The sequence below is a fragment of the Pseudochaenichthys georgianus genome, chromosome 3 (assembly GCF_902827115.2).
Source record: "Pseudochaenichthys georgianus chromosome 3, fPseGeo1.2, whole genome shotgun sequence".
In the NCBI taxonomy this organism is placed as follows: Eukaryota; Metazoa; Chordata; class Actinopteri; order Perciformes; family Channichthyidae; genus Pseudochaenichthys; species Pseudochaenichthys georgianus.
In genome coordinates this window covers 9,828,981-9,853,502 of record NC_047505.1, presented here as the reverse complement: position 1 = coordinate 9,853,502, position 24,522 = coordinate 9,828,981, and the positions used below count along the sequence as shown (strand labels likewise).

General features: G+C 39.7%; 1 protein-coding gene across 1 annotated transcript in view; it reads left to right on the top strand.

The window, feature by feature from the left end:
• Positions 1-24,522, top strand: part of LOC117462450 (neural-cadherin-like) — a 575,403-nt gene that overhangs the window by 142,655 nt on the left and 408,226 nt on the right. The window contains 2 exon segments of the mRNA XM_034104697.2: positions 14,261-14,458; positions 17,580-17,805. Coding sequence (XP_033960588.1) covers positions 14,261-14,458; positions 17,580-17,805 — 424 coding nt within the window.

Genomic DNA, 24,522 nt, shown 5'->3' with positions numbered 1-24,522 from the left:
CATTCAATGTGGCATCTGCTATAATGGGGTTAATGTATGATATTACTTAATAATACAATACATTATAATATATGATATGATAATTACATTTTAGTTTTATTCATTTCTTATTTCATAGTTTCTCATTATTATTATTATTTTTTATCGCTCATCTTATTTTTGATTTTATTAATCTGTGTGAATCTGTGCTGTCCTGTTTTTCACTCTCACCCTGTTGCTGTTTGAACTACTGAATTTCCCCACGGGATTAATAAAGGTCCATCTTATCTTATCTTAATGTATAAGTTGATTTACTTCAATCTACTGTACAATATTACAGGAAATATACTGCATAAAGCAAACTATATACTTTATTTGATCTAAAATATTGATGTTTCTACAACACCCATTGTGTATTTTGTGAATGAAGCGCCATCTCATGGTTAAATCCTGTAATTGAACAAATGGGGAAATTGGGCAACGCCCTCTAGCAATTTGGCAACACCCCCAGCCACTGGCATCCGCTGGGCTTTTGACTGGGACACACCCATTTGAGTCTGATCTGGAGTGCTACATCTGTATGTGTAGAATACATTTATCTGCTCTTGATATGAAATTGGAATGTATTCCAACTGACAACTGAAAACATACAGCAGACTCATCATGTTCATTTATTATCTTTCTGGTAAAGCAGATGGGTGTTTCTCAATGTCGAGGAAGGCTGCTCCAGAGCCACTATTTCAAGCATACTACGTCATCGAGTGCCGCCGAAGGACTGTTCCAATGTCCAGGATACTTGGAATTCTACCGAGGCCGGCGTCCTTCGTAGCGAGAAATTTCAAGGCTGCACATGTGTGCAGTCTTCAAATCCCCACAATGCTTTGCGCACGAACCCATTTCCAAATATTTGGCGGAAATCACGCTCCATTTAAGGCGGGGCCTCGCATATGACGCACACCTGTTAGCCTGTTCCACAATTCTTTGTTTTCCGAGGCTAGGAAGGATTCTTGCCTCGCTTCTGAAGCAAGTGACTCGGAAGACATGTGCTACCAAGCAAGCGTCCTAGCCAGTGTGCTTGTTCTTCTTCTCTGTGTTTATTGTCGCATCACAAATTGATTTTACCACCTATTGTCTAGATGCGGCGCTTGTTAGGTCAAGGGAAGCAATCTGGCTCCGTATTATCAGAATAATCATACCTAGTGGATACGTTTTTGAGTTACCTAAACATATTTGCATATAGACATCCACAGGCCAAAGGGTTCATCAGGAACATCCCCCCCAACAGAGTTCATTGCCCTATTGCTCTCCGTATTGGCTTTCTGTAATGTTGACTCATGCACCACTTACATCTACTTGAAAAGCCAATCTGTTTGGCTCATAACTGTGTCCTTGTTTTAGATAATAGAAGTCATTGGAGACATTATGATTGTTTTCAGTGACGTTCTTGGCACCCTTGATATGTTGATTTTGTGCTGAATATGTTTTCTTTGTTGGTGTTATATAAGAAAGTGGAATTGGCTTCATGATGCTCGTTTCCCACAGAGATTATAAAGTCAAATGAATCTAATGATGCATAGAAATTATGCAAATACGCTCTTCTCTACACCTACACGGTACTGCCAGACAGATATTATATAGTTTAAAGTGAAGTAAGTCACCAGAGTTGTTTTATAATTGTGTTATGTTGAAAGAGTGAGGAACACCATGGCTGTGGTCAAAAAGTAAAACAAAATGTTGGGTCCTTTGTCCTTCATAAACACTTTTCTTTAACCTCAGTGAACAACTTACTGAGTTTAAGGATGATTCTGAAGCAAAAGACATCAGCGCTGCGAAGAGAATCCAACTGTATTTTGGCAACGTAATTATAATGCACCAAAAGATCTTATTGATGTGCGTCTGCTATGGGACAACTAAGATTTTCCGTTGATGGAGTACTAAAGGCACATCTAAATACCCATTGTGTTGTTTAATGCAGGATTTATTCACCAGGACAACATTGTACAATTTATATTTCATTACCAAGGATGGAATTAAGAAAAGTTGCTCGCCCCCACTTGATCCTTACCGCTCGTATTGATTAACATTAGTCCAAATTAGCGTTATTATTTGAAACTAATTGAATAAATAATACTTTATGCAGTTTCTCCATAGCTTGTTAGGCCTACGAATCTAACTTTGAAGCATCGCCAATCAAACGTGTTCAATAACAAATGTATTAAGAAACATCACCCAACATTTCTAGTTCACCTTTCACAGATTGTTGATGGTTCCAAACATGACCACTTTGGCAAGTTGAGGCATTAGATGTGGAATGCTAAATAAACCAATAATGCACCGTAACTTACACAATCTGCATTTGCTGGTCACGATCGGTTGTTTCCGTTGACGGACAAATAGAGCGCCACTTTAAATGCTGTGGCCACAAGGACCTGCCGTCATTATCTCCTTACGGTTAATTGTATCCAAAGCCAAAGGACATAACACAAAGGACGCATTAAAGCTCCTTTCCTGTCATCTACAGCAATTGGACAGCTCTTATCATGGCTGCCACTCAGGTACTTCCTGTTTGTTTCACTTTGTTAGGAAGCTTCCGAAGCAAAAAGACTGCAACCGTTCATACATTTAGCAGCATGAGATCATCCTAGCATCTGACCCCAAAGTATTCTCTGGTTCTTAATTTCATCAAGATCGAGCACTCAATGTAAAGCAACAAAACGTATGTTAAGGTGGAATAATGATAGCTGCCAGCTATTTTAATTTAATTGAACACCATTTAAACCAACTGACTTCTTCTGACCTTGATGTCTATGGTGGTCAATAGATCACCACCTATAATCGTTGCCAGACTATGTGATGAATTATGGAAGATACTTAAATCTGCTGCAAATAAATGTATATTTGTCCTTTGATTTTAGTTCTGAATTCCACTCAGTTGTATGCATAACGTCAAACTCTATCAACGATCAATATCGTGCATGTTTGATGATGCTTTCTGTAATTTTGGGTTGCACATGCTGATAAATAAAGTAGATTAAATATGAAACATCACCTTTGAAATTAATTTCTCTGAATGTGGTAGATCAAATGTAATAAACCTTATTATTATATTGATGATTGGTATCTGTACAGTGCTAAAAATGTAGGAAGATGTGCATTATTCAAATCTTCTATAATTTATTATATTTGTAAGACCTGATAAATTGTGAGTTTCTTTATACATTTTCTGCAACTACATTTTAGATACCGACATAACACAATTGGATTTTTCTTTGTACAAATCCAGTTAATCCATATGTATTGAACACATTCAAATGTTTTATTATGTTGTAAAAATCCTTTAAATTCAATACTAGCATTGAGCAGTCTGCAGATTGATTTCTAACGGTGGCCACAATGGACTATAGGAAGTAGAGGGAAAGCAGAACCTCCATAGTTTCAAGGTTGAGCCATACTCCATTTATAATACACTTTTGTATTGCGAGGGAAATGTAGTTACTAAAGCAATGTTTTGAATAAATTATTTAAAAACATCTACAATGTATGAAACATGTTCTAACTGCATGAAGGGGCTACATAATTGACATTTTCTCAATTATTCAAAGAGTGTAAGCAGTCCGTCTCTCGTGTTTGCTCTCCTACAGTATGCTCAGTGTGTTATTGTGGGCGGTGTTGGCGAAGTCCATAGGGAGTTGGCTTGGCAACTGGAAGGTCACCAGTACAAGTCCCGAAAAGACCAAGTGCTACCGAGGTGTCCCTGAGCAAGGCACCGTTCCCTACACGGCTCCCCGGGCGCCGTACATAATGGCAGCCCACTGCTCCTAACACTAGGATGCAGAGAAACCATTTTGTTACATAGTACCTGTACTACGTAATGACAATAAGTTGAATCATTCATCATCATTCATCATCATTATTGATCTGCATTGTATTTCTGTTTGCTTGGACGGTCAGGCCTTGCTTTTCAGTTGTCATCATGTTATCTGATTAGTTCTCTTTGTTTCTGCTGCATTGTTGCCATCTTGACTGTCTGCCCACCACATGCAGGGGTCAGTAGACAGCATCTTAAAAAGTGTATTTGGCTGTAGTTTTCAAAGGCAATTATATGTGCTATGAAAAATGGTCCTTTCCCACAAAAATCTGTCAAATCACCCCTTGCCGAATTGAGAGCTAATTAGAATAAAGTGTTGTTCTTTGTACATCTTCCAGCTGATCTGCTGAATCACGTGGAGTTCAATTTACAATAATAAGTGCATTCAACCATGTGGGTGCAACCCCATAATCAGAATCAGAATCTAAAATGCTTTATTTATTCGTCCAACAGCATGGAAATATACATACTTACAACAAAAGTTCAAGAATCATCAACTTTTGTAACTATGCTGATCTACTTCAAGAGCTCTATTTACCAATCCATCACATTGTATTCATATCAGAAATCACACATTTGTTTGAGGGACTTTAAGAACTGTACAGCATACAACACCTTGTCTTTAGATTAGTAGAGCCAACAAGGAAAACCTCTGTAGTAAAGCAAAGAAAAAGGGCAGCATGGATAAGGAATTAAGTCGGCCTGGATTGGCCTGAGTCCCAATTCTGTGGATTAGCCTTAGATATCCCTGTTTAGGGGACTTACAGTAAGCACCGTAAGTAGTGTTACGGAATCAGCTTTAGGTGTTGAGTAAATACTGCAACCCTTCTGTCCTTCTAAGAAAATGAAAACAAAATAACTACTGTCTTCTGTCTTGTTTTAAAAACGAAGGTCATTTCTGAATGCATTTAAATGCCTAGCAATACGTATTTTGTCCGGTTTATTTTTTTCACCCAACAACGGCAACCGCCTCACGAAACGCTATGTTGTACTGTTGTATGTTGCCTTAGGGCAACAGTATTCCATAGAGGGTTAATAAACGAAACAATTCAACAAAATTGCGTGTCAAAGTACCAATACCACAGGACCATTTTTCTTTTTCAAAATCAATGCATTATAATTAGTTTTAGGTATAAAAAAATCTCTGGCGGTTCTAGTGTTAACATGACTGTGATTATTTGAAGCCTAAAGTATTAAGCTCACGTTAGCTAAATCACGGTCTCATGACTTCACGTCACCACTGCTAAGCTAGATGCGGCTAATGTTTGGCATGATGACGTTTAGTAGTTTCATGTAGTCCCTTGTTAGCAACCCCCAGTTTATAACACATTGTAAGCTTCAGACATTCACCAGTTGGTTTCTACTGACGTATTTTATGTCGTAGAACCAAACTTAAAAATCTCTTCAGCTTGTGTTGAGCATCTTGTTCCAGGTGTCTGACCAAAACAAATTCAAAAAACGTTAACTCTGAGATGAGAGAACGGGACATGGTAAACTCATTTCTGGATTTTAAGACTCATTCGTGCACCACTCTTTATTCCTTTCTTCCCCACATGAAATTAAGGAAATTAAATAGTTCAGTAATACAAGCACAAAGAGGAACAGGCTACTAAAAGATGCTTCAGAATCACTTCCAATGAATCCAATTAAACTTAACACTAAACAACATATAAACAACAATGGAAATCTGAAGTGAGCCTGATTCTTGACTTTTATGAGACTGTCCGCACTTCAATCATGTGAAGTAAACTATGTATTTAACACGACATATGTTACATCACTACATCCAGCACAAGGCAAAAACAGCTCCTGTTGCCCTTACATAGCTCACTGTTTCAATGGAGAGGCCGATGAGGGGGCAATGCAGGAGTGAAAACTGTGTTTCACTTTGTGGGCAAAAGCACAGACCGGGCTCTGCCTCGATGGGCTTGTGTTACCACGTTCCACCTCAATGAAAGCCTGAATAGAGCCTGTGTAAAGCCTGCATTGCTGGTTTGAAGATATAATGGGTGTAATAACTGATACTAGAAAACAGCGATCAGTCTCTTGCGTTTCACAGCTCAGTTGCCTGTGTAAGACGATCCACATGATTGGATGAGACTCAGCAGGGTGGACAGTGTGATGTCTGTCAGATCAAACAGCTGTCCACTGTCTTTTTGCTTGATATTAGAAACTGTTCAAAGCTCAAGGAATGGGCGGAGATGTGTGAGTGTTGAGATTAAGTCCATTGAGATAGACTAAAACCAGATTCAGGTTTTAATCCCTGTAAACCCATCCCTCCCGCTCGCTGCAGTGTTGACGGATTTGTTCAACAATGTAATACAAAAGTACCCCTACACTAGAGATCCCTCAAGCTTTCTTTTGGGGCGTTTAAACCCAAAACAAGATTTTTGCTACAATTTAAGTCAGAGAACATCAGTTAGAGAGATTTTGCACCATCGTCTGAGTTATTACCAGTAGTGGAAAATAACTATATATATACATAAGTACTATACTACATGCAATGCACTTAGATTTTACTTGAGTTGTTTTCTTCCCACTTTGTGCACTACAATACGTATCATAAGGCTATAATGTACTTTTTACTTCAGTACATTATTATTATCATTATTTTAGTTACGTTATCGAATCTGATTTGTACACAAACAACTTGTTAAAAGCAAGAACTTGTAAAATATGTATTGATATAAGTGCATATAGTGCTTTGATCCTCCTTAGCAATGAAACATCGGACATTTCCAAGTTCACCAATCACAATGGAGAAATCAACTAAGCCGTGTATTTACAGGATTTAATCAATCAATCAATGTTTATAGCCCAATATCACAAATGTTACATTTGTCTCAGTGGTCTTCACAGTGTGTACAGAATATCAGTATGACAATACGACACCCTCTGTCCTTAGACCCTCTGTCCTTAGACCCTCACATCGTACAAGGAAAAACTTCCGGAGAAAACCCACAGTTTAAGGGGAACATGGGAGAAACCTCAGGGAGAGCAACAGAGGAGGGATCCCTCTCCCAGGACGGACAGACGTGCAATAGATGCCGTGTGTAAATTGAAAAGATAATACATTTGCAACATAGGTAGTCCAGATGTTTGGAAATGCATATAAGAAGATGAATCCACGAGGATGTCAGCAATCCTGTGGGAGCCATCGGTAGTATGGTGAGAGTCTGGCAGGACCGCAGAGACAGGTTCAGCCACGACTCTAAGTCCAGGACTCAGATCCAGTGCTCAGGATAGAGGATCCAGGACTCAGATCCAGTGCTCAGGATAGAGGATCCAGGACACAGGACCACAGCTACAGGATCAGGTTTTAATGTAGATTCAAATGTCCAACATTATTTGTATTACACCCAAATACTTAAACAATTATCAAAATGGCTGCATATGAATAATTTGGGGGTAAAACATTTCATGGGTCCAGGTTTTCAAATGTGTAGATTTGCTGATTTTCTTCATAAATATTTAAATGTAAAGGAAACTTCTGTAGCAATGGAGAGTCAGGACTTAGAGAGACACGAGGAGAGTTGGAGCTTTGATGTCAAACACTGGCGGTTTATTACAAGTATCGGCCGGAGAATTTCACATCACAAGTCACAGCAGCCAGAGGTTCTGACTGCACGGAGAGTTGCCTCATCAAATCTGAATAGCCTCTCTCTCGATAGCCCTTTTAACTAGTTCAGAGAGAGTAAACAACATATTTGGGGAGATAGACTAAACAGCTGGGCACCCTGAAGACCCTTCATGGCCTCGAAGCAACCATAAACCATTTTGTGACCGAGAGTTGACCGGTCATAAAACTGAGAATATAAACATTATAGCTGCAGCAACACATTCCTTAAAGGAGATAACATAGTCAGGGTTGGTCATACACGGTTAGACCCCTAGGAGTAAGGAGTATTAATCCCCAACATTAAATATATTTTTGGTCATTTTAAATGTTATCCTGCATGAGTAATTTTGCTCGTAATACTTAAGTATATAAGTACATGTTCCTGATCATAACGTTATTATTTTACTTTACCATTATTAAAGCTAGCTGTTGAGTCTCTCTGTTAATTGTACAGCTAACTCATAGTTCAACTTGAAGCCTTCTCTGCATCCTTTTCTAAGCAAGGTTGTGTGACCTTTGGTTCAAACCTGAGAGGTTGACTTTATTTTATACAAATGTGAGTAAGGTAGGAAGAAACAGTTAATTTCTCCACAAATCAAGATCAATCATAGAAAAGTCATGAACAATGAATTCAAGAAGAAGTTCAACGATGGAAAACGCTTGAATGTCAAAATGAAAGGGTGCACTTCTCTCTATTTCTTTGTAACTTCTACAATACCACGTAACAAGCATGATATTTTCCTATTTAGAAGTTTCTCATTATAAAAGTAAGAGGAATATAAAAGTGATATCTCACAAATCTTATTGCAACTGCATAATGAAGAAGAGCTTTCTTTGTCAAATTAAAACATGAGAGGTCAAGGGAGTGACCCGAGTGTACGTGCAATACTTTTCAAAAGACTTGAATCCCCTGCCACAAAAGCTGGATTCACTAAAGTTATATTGTGAGCACTATTCAAAAGGATTTCTGTTTCGAACTTCCTTTTTACACGTAGATGTTTGTGGCAGTGGGGTGTGGTCAGAGCACCGGCTGCTGGAGTCACTAAATAAAAGCATGCTAGTGACCTGGTTCTGGTCTCCTGCAGTAGGCTGGGTCCGGAGCGGAGAAGTCAAAGCCACTGAGAAGCCTGTCCTGAAGAGCAGTATTGCATATTTCGTTGACCCCAGCTCCGTGTAGCTGATCTGATCTGTTCATGCAGAGCTTTTAATAGAATAGAATATAAGCCTTTATTGTCAATATAAAATACAATGAAATGATGAATGCCTGTAAAATTCACACACACATACAGTATGCAAACAACTTCAAAACATACAAGCAATAAAAGACAAGAACAAGAATAAAGAGTCTTGGTCTTCTGGGAGAGAAACTCCCTCTGGAGGGAACTTTGGGGTTTTGGACTTTGACCATTTATATGCACACAAACCTTTCTCTCACACTACAGGAGAGGGAAAACCCAAAACATCTTAAAGGGCCCCTTTAAGATCCAAGGGTAATTGAACAACTATTTGTACCTCTGTTAAAAAATACATTATTGAAGATAACAACAAAGACTGACCCTAACCCCAATAGAACTGCTGATTACAAACTTTGACCAGAAGTGTTTGTCAGACATCTTTCAGAGAGTGCTCGACTGTGCAGAAATGAGATGGAATCCAGATATAGGTAATTTGATTTAAACAGTTATCTTGCACTCAGCACTGATTGAGTAAGTCATCTATCAACACTTGTTTTCCTAAGACTGATTACTCCATCTCCCCGTCCTTGTTATTATATTCAACCACCTAAGCTCACACCTTCCTGTCTCCAGCATGACAAGTTGACATTTAGCTTTCCGTCGTAAACACATCATTAATTGTGAAACTTTGGATCAGTGCAAGCAAGGTCATAATTCATAGCCTTCACTGATTTGGAGCGCGCTAATGTGAAAAATATGATCCAATTTCTATAAACCTCATTATTTTTCAAAGATGTAACATTAGTCAAGAGTCTTTAGCTTTACTGAAGGAGACACACATATGGAAGTGCTGACAGTAATAAACGAACCCCACTAACACTGGGAATGATTTATTCATGACTCATCCATATAGTACACCTAATTCATTGCCTATGGACAGTCTGCAGAACAAACAAAGACATATGAAGACAGTACTGAGATTCACGCAGTCAACATAATTAACACATTCTCCTCCACATGTCAACATTCTCATTCAATGAGAACACATTTATGACTGGAATAGGTGCGACAGGAACATATGACACTAACAGAACATAAAGGAAAAACAACATGTCTTTTGTTGGTCTGCTGAGAAGTGCATTGATGTTCCTATGACAATATAACATTTGAAGTCATTTCACTGAATTACTGTAGAGAGAAAAGTCAGCTAACATGTACATGTAACACATTGAAAACACATTGCTGAAACTTACAATTTAACGCTGTTCTTGGTCGATTAACGTTAGAAAATAAAAGTCAACTCAAAGAACATAATAATGAAGGTTCCATATGAAACTGTGATAAACTTAATGCTGAGGACAATGTTGATTTCAGTTTTGGGCATACTCCCAAAATATATATATCTTTCTTTAAATCCACTATTGTTTGGAGACATTTGAGACGGATAACTGTTTCCACTATTCATTCTTTGCAATGAACTGCAATAATTGCTGAGATAAATGATAAGTGTTAATGATTCTACCTGTGCTTGTCATTCAATGACAACGTTTCTGCAGTGGAAAATTATATGATCATTTCTAATTAATTGTTTTTTTCTCCCGAAACGAAGAAAAGCACAATGCAACATTAGCAAATATCAAAAAACACAACATGTGGTCAAATGAATATATTGTTCTATCAGTCATTACACAAATGGACAGCTACTACATGCTCGGAATAGCTGTAAAAATAGAGGTCAGTTTGTGCACAGCATTTGAAAGGCTTTACACAGTTACAGTAATATGTACGATAAACGGAAAACTGGCATATCACTGCATCTATTATATTCTCCGTAGAATACTTTATTCAACAACAAAAGTCGATGCAACTTGTATTGCCTGATTAATATCACAGCAACTAAACAGTTGACCAAACAAACAGGGAACATATATAGTGGCCGAACCAAGGGGGAATTAAGATGAACAGAAAAGAACTCTGACAAAACCCAACCCTTTGATATGGAGCAAATGGTTTGTCCCAATTTGTCCTGATTGGTTGCTTCCTGTATTTAGAGTCCTCAGCCCTCAGCCACACCTTTTGCTGAATCAGGAAGTAACCTCCCCCAACGACGAGGGTAACTAAAATAGAAATACAGTTATTGATACAAACAAATACTTGTGTTAGCTGTGATGGAAAGTGTGATAATAAACACAATCATGTCAAATACAGAGTTGACCATTGAAATCAAATGAGTGGTGTTCAATGTTGGTGTGGTTTACTGCAACTGAAATGAAGTAAAACTAGTTGAGGTAAGGGTCCAGTGTAGTTGCCTTACCCTGTGTGGCTGTGGCCATCACATACATTTTTCATTGTTGTGTTAGTTCCTACAGAGACGAGAGAAACTGGAACATGGACAATGGCACCTCTATTGCATTCTTTATTCACCAAACAACCAATAATGCACAAGCTACATCATTCATTGTGAATAATATGTGCTCTGAGAGCACGATAACAAGAAAGGGCCGTGAGGAAACATGTAGGGACCCTCGGACTCGCAACCTATTGGAGCGAATGAGGCCTGTCGGCATGGACAAGCTTTCCGTGGCAGTATTAGTGAGCTCTGGGCCCACATTTTCTTTGGATTGCAACATATCATTAGATCCAATGGGCTGCATTAGTGTGAGGGATGGCAGTAGCACAAAGCTATCTCTCCCTATGGTCCTTTATTAGCCACTAATCCACTGATGATCGTTATTAGCCAGAAAGAAGTGTGTGTGTTTGCATGGTACTGTAAGTGTGTGTGTCTGAGAGATGCATTTTGGCATAGCGCTTTGTATATTAGCCCGGTGATTTATTAGCTGGGTAATGCCGTCCCTTCTTCCCCAAAGCTGCATTGTCCATTTGACAATTAATTCTGAATCTGCTATGCACGGGAGGGGGAGGGGGACGGATAGAGGGGGAGATACAGAGCGAAAGGGAGAGATCATCAACAAATATGGCTAGTTAATTTTGCTGTTGTGTCCTCTTTTGAAGTCTGCTTATGTTGTTCTTTCAAACGTTCCCTCGCTTCCCCTCTTCTCTAATGCCATTGATTTATGCAATTGCTTGCTCGTTGTGTTCTCTTCTTAATACGGCCATCCTCCACTTTTTGTTGTTGTGCTGTTTTTCTAAGAATCCCAGGGTCATCTCTCCGCCTCTGCCTTTCACTCCCAATCCGGTTCCTGCGACACAACTTGGCCCTCTTGCCTCGCTATAAATGACTTGATTGTACGCTCTTATTCTGAAGATATGTATATTTATTAGGCTTGCCGTTTTTCTTTTTCACTCTACAGTCAAAACAGATCGATTGTTTTCTATCTCACTAATTGCCTTTGTTATTAAAGTCAGAGAATTTGAACTGTAAGGGATAATGTGTGGAAAACCATTCATTATAGCCAAATGTATATTATACTCCTTTTTATTTTTGTGGAGAGCAAGGAACTTTTGATTCATGATGGCTGATCTGTTCTCTTTTCCTTTTCATAACCGAGGACAAATCAGCCATCATGAAAAAGGAGTATTCAAATAGTATCTCGGCATTATCTGATTGAGGTGTTTATTTGGCCACAGCTGATGTTAAATTGACTGGAATTGTTTTCTGCGGATTGATACAGTATGACGTCACATGGTCCCTCGATCAGAGCATCCTTAGCAACGGTGTGATGTCGTGAAAGATCAGAATTGGATATTCAACTGAGCCGTCTTATAATGATGGATAATATTCCTCATCTGACCTTGTTCAGCCATCACTTAATAATGTTAGCATTACAGTGCCACCGTTTTGTTATATAACCATTCCAAATAAGAATCACTCATTCTCTGTTTCACGGGGGATACACTGACACTACAGAGAGCAATCCCCTGGCTCTGTGTGTGTGTGTGTGTGTGTGTGTGTGTGTGTGTGTGTGTGTGTGTGTGTGTGTGTGTGTGTGTGTGTGTGTGTGTGTGTGTGTGTGTGTGTGTGTGTGTGTGTGTGTGTGTGTGTGTGTGTGTGTGTGTGTGTGTGTGTGTGTGTGTGTGTGTGTGTGTGTGTGTGTGTGTGTGTGTGTCCTAGCATTACTATACTTGTGGGGACCTACATCTGCTTTACATAGTCACGTGTGGGGACTCGCCTCCCTTATGGGGACAAATTGGAGGTCCCCATAAGGGGAATCATTCATTTTAAGGTGAAGACTTGGTTAGGGTTAGGTTAAGGGTAAGGGTTATTCATGTGTTGGTTATGGTTAAGGTTAGGATAAGTCTCCAGGAAATGCATGTAAGTCAATGTAATGTCCCCTGAAGTGGTGTGTGTGTGTGTGTGTGTGTGTGTGTGTGTGTGTGTGTGACCTTTAGAGTTTCCACAGTATCAATATGATTGCTGTTTACTACAGCTGCAGATAGCACAGCTCTGATTATAATTGCTAGTTAAGATGCGGAGATGGCCTCCTCTCAGTTGCCACCGCTTGTTGTCCACATTATACATTCTGGAAAGAAATACAAGGAGATGACATATGAATAGAAACCAGCATTATTGGAAAACAAACAGGTGAGAAGAAAAATACTGGATGAATGTATCATTATTAGAAAACATAACTTGAAACAACGATTTAATTCACAAACATTGGATATACATACATACATAATCAGTTTTGCTACTTTGCTCAACCACTTGTTGCTCTCCAAAAAGATGATTTGCCATCTCCTCAACAGCAGGGATGGCAATTATTAATATGGGTCAATAAACTAATTGAGTCATAAATTAGGATTAGATAAGATATTGATCCATTTAGGAAAATTCAAATGTTAAACAGCAAACTGAATAAACTTGAAGAGAATAGGACAGGTTAGAGTACTTACTAGTGAAAGTGATATACTAGACTATCAATGTAAAACTCTCATTAATAACTGGATAACTGGAAGGAACATGCATAACATCAATAGTTGGTAAAGGTTGGTGTATTATTGAGTTCTGTATAGTCAAGGCCCCCTCCCCTCTTCTAGTTGGCGCTGGTGTGTTTAGATATATTTAGTCAGAGCTGGCAGCACAGCTCCATGACTTGTCTAGTCTGTACTGGCTGTAGTCATCTGAGTGTGTTTTCCTGGAGTAACACAGCGGGCTATCTTTGGCTGACTGTCACAGGGTTTTTCTCCACTTGAAAAGTTGTTGGTCTGACAGAGAGGAACAGTGCAAAAGAAACAATGGTACACAACCACATTCACTTGTGGTCTCAATCTGTCACCAAGCGTTTTGGATTTGCTTTGCAGAACAATGTGGGAAACCTCAATTGATTCTGACCCATTACACAAATATATTGTTATGCACTGTGAAACAAATGTTTGCATGTTAAAATATAGATCACGCTGAGTAGGGTTGCACAATTTGAAAACATGAATAATGACTTAATAATATTATAACAGTGTGATTTTTTTGTAAGAAGATCTCTACCAAACACATTTGTTTAGTATAGTCTGGGTTTTAGTATATGAATATAGTCCATGTTTCGATGACATTTTGATTCGATTAATTGAGGTAGGAGGCTTTTCTGAAATGACCCTAACCTTAACCCTCACCACGATAGAAAAAGCTCTTGACTCACTGTTTCCTCGTTCCTCTCTCTACAGGTCCAGAGTGGTACTTGGTCAGAGTGGAGCTGACAGTGACAGATGTAAATGATAATATCCCAGAATGGAGCATGATTCCGGCTCCATACCTGGCGGTGGTCTCCTCCGACGCCCCCGCAGGCTCGCTGGTCTACAAGCTGCTCGCTCAGGACGGGGATGAAGGGAACAACGGGGAGGTGGAGTACTTCATGTCTGATGGTGGGTCATGTTCTGCTCTTCCTCTGCATGCCCAATCATTTAACAAGCGTTTTCTTAACTCCTTACTTTGGCAGTACAGAAGGATGGTGTCGTATGCCATACTAAGAACTTTAAATACCCTCCTATCACATATCTTTTTTTGCTAAGTCAATACTTGTTCAGACATTCTGTGACAACAAAAAAACCCTATGTAAATATTAAGCTTCAAGATCTCAGCCTCTATGATATAAGCGGTTTCATTTCTTAAGTACACGTGCTTCCATAACAATGTACCGGTAATAAAGGTCATTACATGTATACCTTTCATGGACATGTACTATGGATGTTCCAATTTACAAATGAGTCTGAATGAAATCAATAGTTTGCTTAGTTTCGGATTAGTGTCTCATTGTTGGTGTACAGAAGTAATCACTGTCAACACTGTTCATACAAATGTGTCATAATGCAGAATCAAGTTCATAATAAATATACACATAATCAAACATAGACACATGCGGTACAGTATATAACTCAGGGGCAAAATAAACTAACAAAGTCTCTCTCGACACCAAAGTATAGAGAGGGCAGAGCTTAATGAGATACTAATATAAGATATTAAAGGTGACATGTCATGCTTTTCCGGGTATTACCCGTCCCCTTGTGTGTTATGAAGGTTTTTATGCATGTAAACGGTGTGCAGAGTCAACACCCTCAAAGTACACCCTGTAGGGAGTAAAACTCTAACACAGAAAATACCTCCCCAAAACGCCTCGTTGGAGATACGTCACTGTCCATTTGATTCTTCCGGGGACATCATGATGTCATGTCGTCCCCGGAACGAAATGGACCAATCCGTGGAGCCGTTACGTTACGTCTGCGGAGCCGTTACGTTAAGCCCCCACTGATTGGTCCAAATTGACCAATCCACGGACTTCCTCACACACTCAGTGCAGGCAGCTCTGCTGATTTCTCCTCCCTGGCTGCAGCTTGATAACAGACAGTTGGGATCGCGGCGAAATTCTCTCTGCAGACCCATTCTCACAGCGTTTATCAACCTTTTCCTTACTCAATATCAAGCCACACTTATTGTTTTTACTTCGGCTGTGACTTTGTGTGTGCTCAGGGTGAGTTTCGCTGTGTTTCGCTGTGTATCGCTAAACAAGGAAATCACACCTCCACGGAGCTCAGCGCGATTCACAACGTCCCGACTGGTCCCGACCAATCGGAGCACACTGGGCTCACAGGGAGGGGGGGGGGGGCAAGAGCTGCAACGAGCCGTTTAATGGAGAGAGTGAATGCACATACTATACAGAGATGCTGTATGCGAAACCAATGTGAGTTTGGAAAATTGCACAGTATAAATCTATTCTAGTAGACCTCAACTATGGAATTATGATCAGTGGAAATGGCCATGACATGTGACCTTTAAAAGAAAACTGAGATGAAATAACACAGCTGGAAATGTATAGTACAAATCTAGCAGCAGCAACTGCAACAGGCTGCATGGATGGATGGCGCAATGGTCGTTGGTTTAATCATTTTGTGTCTGAATCTCAGTTTACACTTCGTTACATCTACAAAGGTTTGGATACAAGTCATACCATGCCGTGTTATGTTACATACAGTTCATTCATTTTAACATCACAGTCTCGCTGTTCGTTGTATTTCACATTTCAACAACTTGGAAAATTGGCTGTCCGTTCATATAAAGCGCTTAATTGGCACTTGCTCAGCATGAATTTCCAATATGTTGGACAGCTTCTGAGGCAACAGATTTGAAACAGACTCTCGCCTTGTAGTCCTCTTGCACTGCTGGACTCTGAGATGAAACCTAAGCAGTCTGTTACGCTCCCACAGGGCCATTATGTGTCCTGCTATTCTTTCACTTTTTTCAAAAACCTCCTCAGTTTGGAACCACAGAAAGAAGTCCGAAAGAAAAAGATCACGTTCTTCCCAGACTCAACACGTGTCCTGACATGACTCTGTGCATCTGTGTTTCATCTGCTGGTTATTTAGTGAGAACGGCGCTACTTAGCACCATGCTGCTAATACATGATTTAATTACATGTACAGCTACCTTAAAACATAACCTCAAAATACTTGCCAACTCATTGCTTTTAATATGATACGTATATTAAGAAGACAAAACACGGAATAGAATACAACTTTTATTTTGACACAAGTTAAATTAACAATGCCCAATATTTATATAATCATATTCATAAGAATTTAAAGTAACATGTCAAATAAAAGATTAAAAGAACATTACATTATACAAATATTCACAAAAACATATGAACGTATTGTTTCCCTACTATTATCTGTGTTAAGATGATATATTGTCTTTCTTCTATCGCGATTCCATATTTCACTAAATATATCCAAAGTTGCCCTGATCAGTGTTTGGTAGCTAAACTGAAAGCATAGATTTGAAACTTACCATTTATTTCAGAATGGAAGAAGTTGAACTTCAGCAAATCTGTTATAGGGAGAATGTTTGTAAAGTGATTGTAAAGTAATTTGCAACAGAATAAAAAACAATCACTTTTATACATGTGATGTAAGAGTATAAGAACATATGTTACAAAACATTTACATGCCAACATAAAATGCCACCCAAATAAAGCTATATACAAAAATATGCCCATTACTTTGCAGGTCATGAATAAACTAAAATAATCATTCTTCACCTTTTCTTTTTAAATTAATTAGATCAACTTGAGCACTGGTCCAAAAATAATGAACCTTTTGTGTAAACTGTTCATTTGACATCATAACAACTCAACCAGTCTTCAACCTGCAGCTCCTGGGAGTATGAGCAGCTTGAACAGTTCTCTAAAAAGTATATATAGCATATATTTCGCTGTCGGATAAGAATCAAAGAGAGGATGTTTACAGTGGAGAAGCAATGTTAAATGAAAACAGACATGATTCATATGTTGTGTTGCCTAAAGATAATTGCAGTTTCGGTATTTCATTACACAAATAAATGGTCAAACGGGGACATGTATGTCACTACTCCTCATCACTGCCAATGATTTAGATTATAGCCTTTCAATAAAAAGTGTTGAACTTTTAGAAAGCAAACAGTTCTGGAGTTGGAATGTAATGTTATCATCAAACCTATTGCTTCTGTCTGCAGGCGGTGAAGGTCGTTTCGAGGTGGACAGGAAGAACGGCCAGGTGCGGACCACCGGCCTCCCCCTGCAGCGGGACAGGGAGTACCTGCTGACCGTGGTGGCTGCCGACCGGCTGGGGAGCCGCAGTGCCCCTGTGGTGGTCTCTGTGGTGGCGGGGGCCCGGCCCCCCCAGTTCACCAACGCCTCCTTCACCATCGCCATACCTGAAAACACCCCTGAAGGACAGCCGTGAGTTTACACACACTTGGATACGTGATGTGTTTTAAAAAGCCTGTCCTATCTGTGGCCTCCAGATGATATATGGGGGCCTGAAACACAAAATATGTTTACATGCATTTCTTCTTTAGATATAACAGATGTTTATGCATCTGTGCCATAGACTGTATATATAAATGGACGTAGTGTCCGTGACGTCACCCATAGGATTCTGCAGAGTTGCCGTGAAGCCCTTAGTAGGCGGAGTCGGCCACTAACGGCTCGACTGTGACGTCAGAGTCTAATCCCGCCTGCTCCAAATAAGGGCAAAGAGGCGGAGCTGAGGCGGGACCTGCTGCCTCCGAACTGGAAGTAAACAGAGCTAGCTCAGGCTAAGAAGCTAAGCTAACATGAAATACATGCATACCAAGTTACTGCTAACAGTGTAGTTCCCCTATATAAACGTTACATTCATAATCAAATGAGACAATCTGCAAGAGAATTAGCTATATTTTGTTATTCTTATTACTTGTCATTCACACGTTGAGAAAAGACGGACTCCACCGCCCGGACCTAACGGAGCCGCAGTGGGCTAGCTCCGGGACGCCGGCTGGAGCTAGCCCCCTGCGGCTCCGTTAGCTCCGGCGGCCACCACTGGGATAATCGGGTCCCCTATTAACATTTGCTCCCGTTTAGCATTATGGGCGTCATCGCCATAGACTATAAAAGTCTTACCCAAGGCTGATTCATAAACTAAAATGTATATGTATGCATAAAGGGTTACGTCCTTAGCTGGCTAATAAGTAACAAGCTAAGCTACCAAGCACACAAACACCTGCGAACGGGGTTAACATGTATAATATTATCATTTTAGACTTCTTGGAAGTTCTGTTAGTTCATTCAAGCGCACAGCACGACATTTTAATTGTCTGGTATTTGTAACAATATTCCCTAAAAGGCACAATCACCACGAACACGGCTAAAGCTAAAGGGTCAAGTACAGTACTATGACTAACTAACGTTGTAGCCTCTATGGTTGTAGCCTAGCAGAGTGGACAAGTTGCTGTTAGCTGACAGTGAGGCATGTACGTGTCCATCAACGTGACCACGCCCTAATTTATGCAAACGCTTTAAGACCTAATATAAATAAAAGGGTCGTGTTAGAAAACAATTCACTCACAGATTCATAATCATGAAGGTGGAATCTAACTATATCGATAATAATATTTATTGCATCCATGGGTAGAAACATCTTTTTTTCTGCTGTAAAGTTGGGCATTTTAACATGGGGTCTATGGAAAGTGCTCCTTTCTGCAGCCAGTCCCTAGCGGCCCATGTATGAACTGCAGTGTGTGGCACTTCCGTATTGGCTTCCCGGCTCTTCCCCACAGTTTTCCGCTTGATCTGTGCACACATAAATACACGACTATTTTAATCACGACTTATTTTGGAGTCCGATCTAATTTTGGCTTTGTTGGCCGTCCTTTTAAGAAACAGCTTACTGGGGGGGGTGAGGGCCGATCATGTTCAGCTGTTGGACATTCATTTCTGAAATGTTACAAGTGTTGGTCTGCTTTCATCAGTCGATTATTTAAAGAGGCCCTACTGTATTCTGCTTTTGAGGTTTTCACTTCCCTCGCTGTGTTATATAGATTTCTGTGCATACAGCAATTGGTCTGCAAAGGCTAAAATCCCAAAGTCCCCTCCAGAGGGAATGTTTCTTCCACACACTCCCCCCTGCCTGAAACACCTCAAGTGGACTCCTTTGTTTTTATAATATAATCAATACACTAAAACGTAGCTAGCTTACCTCAAAGTATCTCTTCAAAATGATCTAGCCGCACTCTCTACATCTTCTAGCCACTTGCAAGTCCATTCAATACATTTTCTTTTTTTCTTTTAGAACATACGGTCAACTTGGCACTAATGACTGTTAGCATTATTGGGAAACGTACCGGGTAACGTTGCAGATCTCCAGTGATAAACTTAAACCTGCCTTTGAGCTTCAACAATGTCTTTATTGACACTTATCAATGGAAGTAAGAGTCTAGCATAGTCCAATGGCTGTTGAAACAACATTCCTAAAATGTGTGTATACCCAGCTTTAGACATGGCATGATTGATCTCCACTCAGATGAACATTAGTCTCACATGGCTAAGATGAATAATAAGATGAATCCATCACAGAAATTTGATGTGCACACATAATATGTCTTTCTTTTTCTGGAGGTGCCAACACATCTTCATATTTCACAGACTGCTGAATAGATGATATTCAGCACACGAGTAAAAGCATTGCCTTCGACACTTGATTTACACACACACACACACACACACACACACACACACACACACACACCACACACACACACACACACACACACACACACACACACACACACACACACACACACACACACACACACACACACACACACAGTTGAATTAATGCAGTCGTTTCATGATGAATTCTACACTTGCCTTTACACTTGAAACTGTATGCCTGCATATATCTCACACACACACACACACACACACACACACACACACACACACACACACACACACACACACACACACACACACACACACACACACACACACACACACACACACACACACACACACACACAGCCTCCGGACTGCCTAAAGCAACACACTCTCACTCCATAATCGTCCAGGAGCGACGTTTGGTCAGTGTCCGTGGCGTGCAGTTGTGACGCTCCTAGGCTCCTTCAGCTTCATAAAGGGACGCAAATAGCTTTCAACTGATTGCAATGTATTCCCATCTGCGGCGGGATTTGACACTCATGGAAGCACGGCATTCGTTTGTGTCGGCTGCCCTTAAAGGCAATGTGGGCGTCCATTCCCATTGGATAACGGAGAATTGTACACCCGGATGTAAGTATTCCCCTTACTGTCGATTGATTTTACAGTGATATCTGCACTACTCATCGACTAAAAAACACCAGATTATCCTTGTTAATTACACAACATTGATTGGTTTAAATTGTGTGCAATGCTTTTGTATTTTTCCCCTTCGATTCGGAGAAACAAACACTACCCAGAATCCCCAGCTATCGTTTGGACTACACCATGTGCTCTGTTTGACAAACCCCGTTTTTTTCACCATTCATTCCAATGGCTGGCGTCTATGTCACGTGATCTTCAAATTTCTCCCTGCAGAAAAAAAAAACAATTTTAAAGTTAGTTTGGCCATTAAAATGCGTTTTGATGTCATTTGATGCGAGAAATATGAGTTGTTATTTCAGATAATGTGTGCAGTGGATGTACATGATCTTTAGTTTGCTAGTTATTACGAAGATTACTTCAGGAAATTGCGTCCATAGAACGTTTTCATTGTTACCAAGGTGGTTGCTAGGGATGCTGCTATCGATATCGTCTGTTATGTTGTGTAACTGTTTAATGGTGTTATCTTTATTACTACCCCCTTCCCCGTCAATGTATAGTGTTGGTCCACAGCGCAAACGTATTAGTTTAACAAAATCCGCATCTAAAGATACGTTATTTTCCCCTGTGCAATTCCAGTCTCACATCTCACAGCACATCGTCATTAACAAATACCGGAAACAGACCGAAAACATTTTTTAAAAATAATAGTAATACTTTATTCCGAGTGTGCTTGCTTTTCTCTTTGAAAGTCATCACATAACGGCATTGTAATACACGGTTCGGCTGCATTACATATTACATATCTGCCGTAGTTCTGTATTTATAGAGCCCTGATGAGAAGACCTCTAGACAAACATGAGGAACTGAAAACGTGACGTGGGTCATAAATATATCAGCCATTAAACAACATCTTACATTTCTTTTCACACAATACGTCTCCTTGCAGTATCAACACTAATTCGGCTGACTTTTATATTTTATCCAATTGGTAGATAGGCTGTATTTACACCATAAAGGTGCACAGCTGATATAAAGGGACACCTAGTGGTTAAAGCATGTTATTGAATTTCATTATTTTTTATTATTAGATATTAATAGGATCTCTATAAAGTATATTCATTACTCGTTATTCTCTCGTAATAGTTACGGTACGTCCACACAGCAGCTTTTCAAAAATCTTGAAAATCTTGGAGCTGGGCGTGTCTGACAGCTTGGGGATCTTTTGCGACCAATGCGACCAACAACCAATCACATGAATCTCCCGCCCCCGACATACAAAGCAAAAAACCCCTGGGATTTTATGCGAGCAATATATATATGATTTTTGAGAGTCGGGACAAAACACTTTCTGAAAAACATTTTTTGAAAATGTACACTATATTGATTAGAGTTATATATTCATGTAGATTAAGATCTGTGCTATTTAACCATGTAAAGGTGCAGGCTGGAGGTTAAAACACATTTTTAAAAAATGCACATGTTTACCTTAAAAACTTTATTTGTGTCAACTACGTCAGACACACTAAAAGTATATAATTATATAATTATAATAGCCCAACAAGAATCTTAAGTTCTGATGTATGTTGTAATAGTGTTTAGTTACTTTTATATGCAATAAAATATAATATATAAACTAACGGCTTAATTTCACACGGTTAGGAATACACAGATTTTTTTAAAAATTGCATTTTCAAACTTTATCTTTTATTTTGCCACTAAAGAAAACAAATTCTTAAGGGAATAAGACACAAGAGGGTGTAGATCTGATGATCCTTTATTACTTAAACAACAAAAACTGAAGAAAGAATTCGTTTTTTCACAGAAAAATTACAAAAACATAAATCTGAGGTTGCTGATGAAGATCTGACGGTGTTGACAGGAAACTGACGGAGTTGACAAAATTGTATTTGCATTTCTGATTAATGAACAAATGCTTTTTTAAACAGATGGAAGTGACAATAGATTCATAAATAAAAACTCCTTGTCTTATACTGAACATATTTTTCATTTAACTGAAATAAACAAACTGTAAATACACCGTTTCCCACTATTACAAAAAATAAGTGAAGAAATGTAATTAAAGGGGAAAGGAAACACCAATTACAGTTATAATATTCCGGTAGTTTATTCATTTTACAATGGATATTGATCGTAATATTTATTGTATATGATATTACTCGCCAAAAGAAAATTAATTATCCGCCGGCCGGGTGGGGAATTCCGGGACCAGGCCGCCGCCATTAGGGGAGTCCCAAATGGTGACGTCACTGGCTGTGTTTTCGCTCCACCTGAAGTCAACACAACGTAGCAGATATGGCAGCGATGGAGGAATTTTGCAATGAGATCGACGTTTTGAACGATGAATTTGACTATTCGTCGGGAGATGACATTGATGTGGAAGCATCTACAGTTACCAGGCATCCCATGGCCTATGCTTATGAACCGATTCGGTCGAATAGAGTGGCATACGATCCGGAATAAAACATTTTAAAAAACACAATGCTAACAGTGAGCCTCTGAATTAGCCCCGAGCGAATATGCTAACCTATTACTGCACCGAAAATCACTCCTAGCTCCCTTATTACTTATCCTAGCCGCACATCCAACACATCGTTTATGATCGCAAGGAGACACAGAATCTAACGGTGCCCACCTCAACACTGAAAGATATCACAAAAACGTACATCAAAACAAGTGGCGCTAGGTACTAACATATGCCAGGCTAACGGCTTACCTTCCTCATTGTCTGGTCTAAACTGGTCTTCAATGGCATTACAACGATAAAAACGATGATGTAGTTAATCCATAGGTTAATATCCAATGGGGCTGTGTCCCCTTTGAAATGTTCTGATAATCTATAAGCAATACAACTGCAATTCCGTTATCTGCTGTCCGCTCTGTGCTCTGTGCGCTCTGGGTCCTACAATACTATCCATCAATAGCAATACTAGCCTTTTTAGGGCTGTTTTCGACAGATGAGCGTGTGTATGCCAGTTTAATTAGTTGAGCAATAGAACACCCCCAATTCTCTATTGTACGTCATAATAGCTACCATTTAGTTTGGACGCGATTGCGTTAATTAATAAGGTCACACTGTGTCAGTAAATACACGTGTGAGCTAGTAATCTGGTAGTGCTGCAATATTTACCTCTCTCTCGGCAGCTGAAGCAACTCGTTTGGTGGCTCGAACTTCACGTTTGTTGACACTGTCATTGTCTTGCGCGGCCGACGTGCTGGGACGGTCGGTGTTCCCGACTGCATACGTTGAGAAATCGAATATTGTGGGAACAGATCCTGGCTTCAAATCCAATGTTTTGTATTGAACCAGGCATCCAGACTGGACTTTGAGCAGCTTCTCATCCTTTAGTGGCAGCCTATGGAAATGTACTTCTTCCTTCTTTGTATAAAATCCATTTGTGCAGCCTGGGGCAATACAATAAACTCCTGACGACGACCGTTTTCTTGTAATGTAAACTACTGGTGCATTGCACGCCATGTTGTTTGTTATTGAGCTTTGGCCCAGGAAGCCGTACCCAATCAGTGACGTCACTGGGAAAGTCCCGGAGCAATGGAAGCGCCCATGGTCATTAGGCACATATTTCAAAAAGTAAATTCGCGAATCTCGATCGTTTATATTGGAAATAGACTAGATAAATACATTTCCTAATGGTAATATTGTCGCATGGAAAGCAGTTTGAAAAGTGTTTCCATTTCCCTTTAAGCTAACAATCAGCCATAGGTGATGGTGCAAAACATGGCATACTTCAAAATTAGGAAAAATAAGAGAGCAGGAACACACGTGTTGAGGAGGTGCTTACATTGAAAAGACACACTATG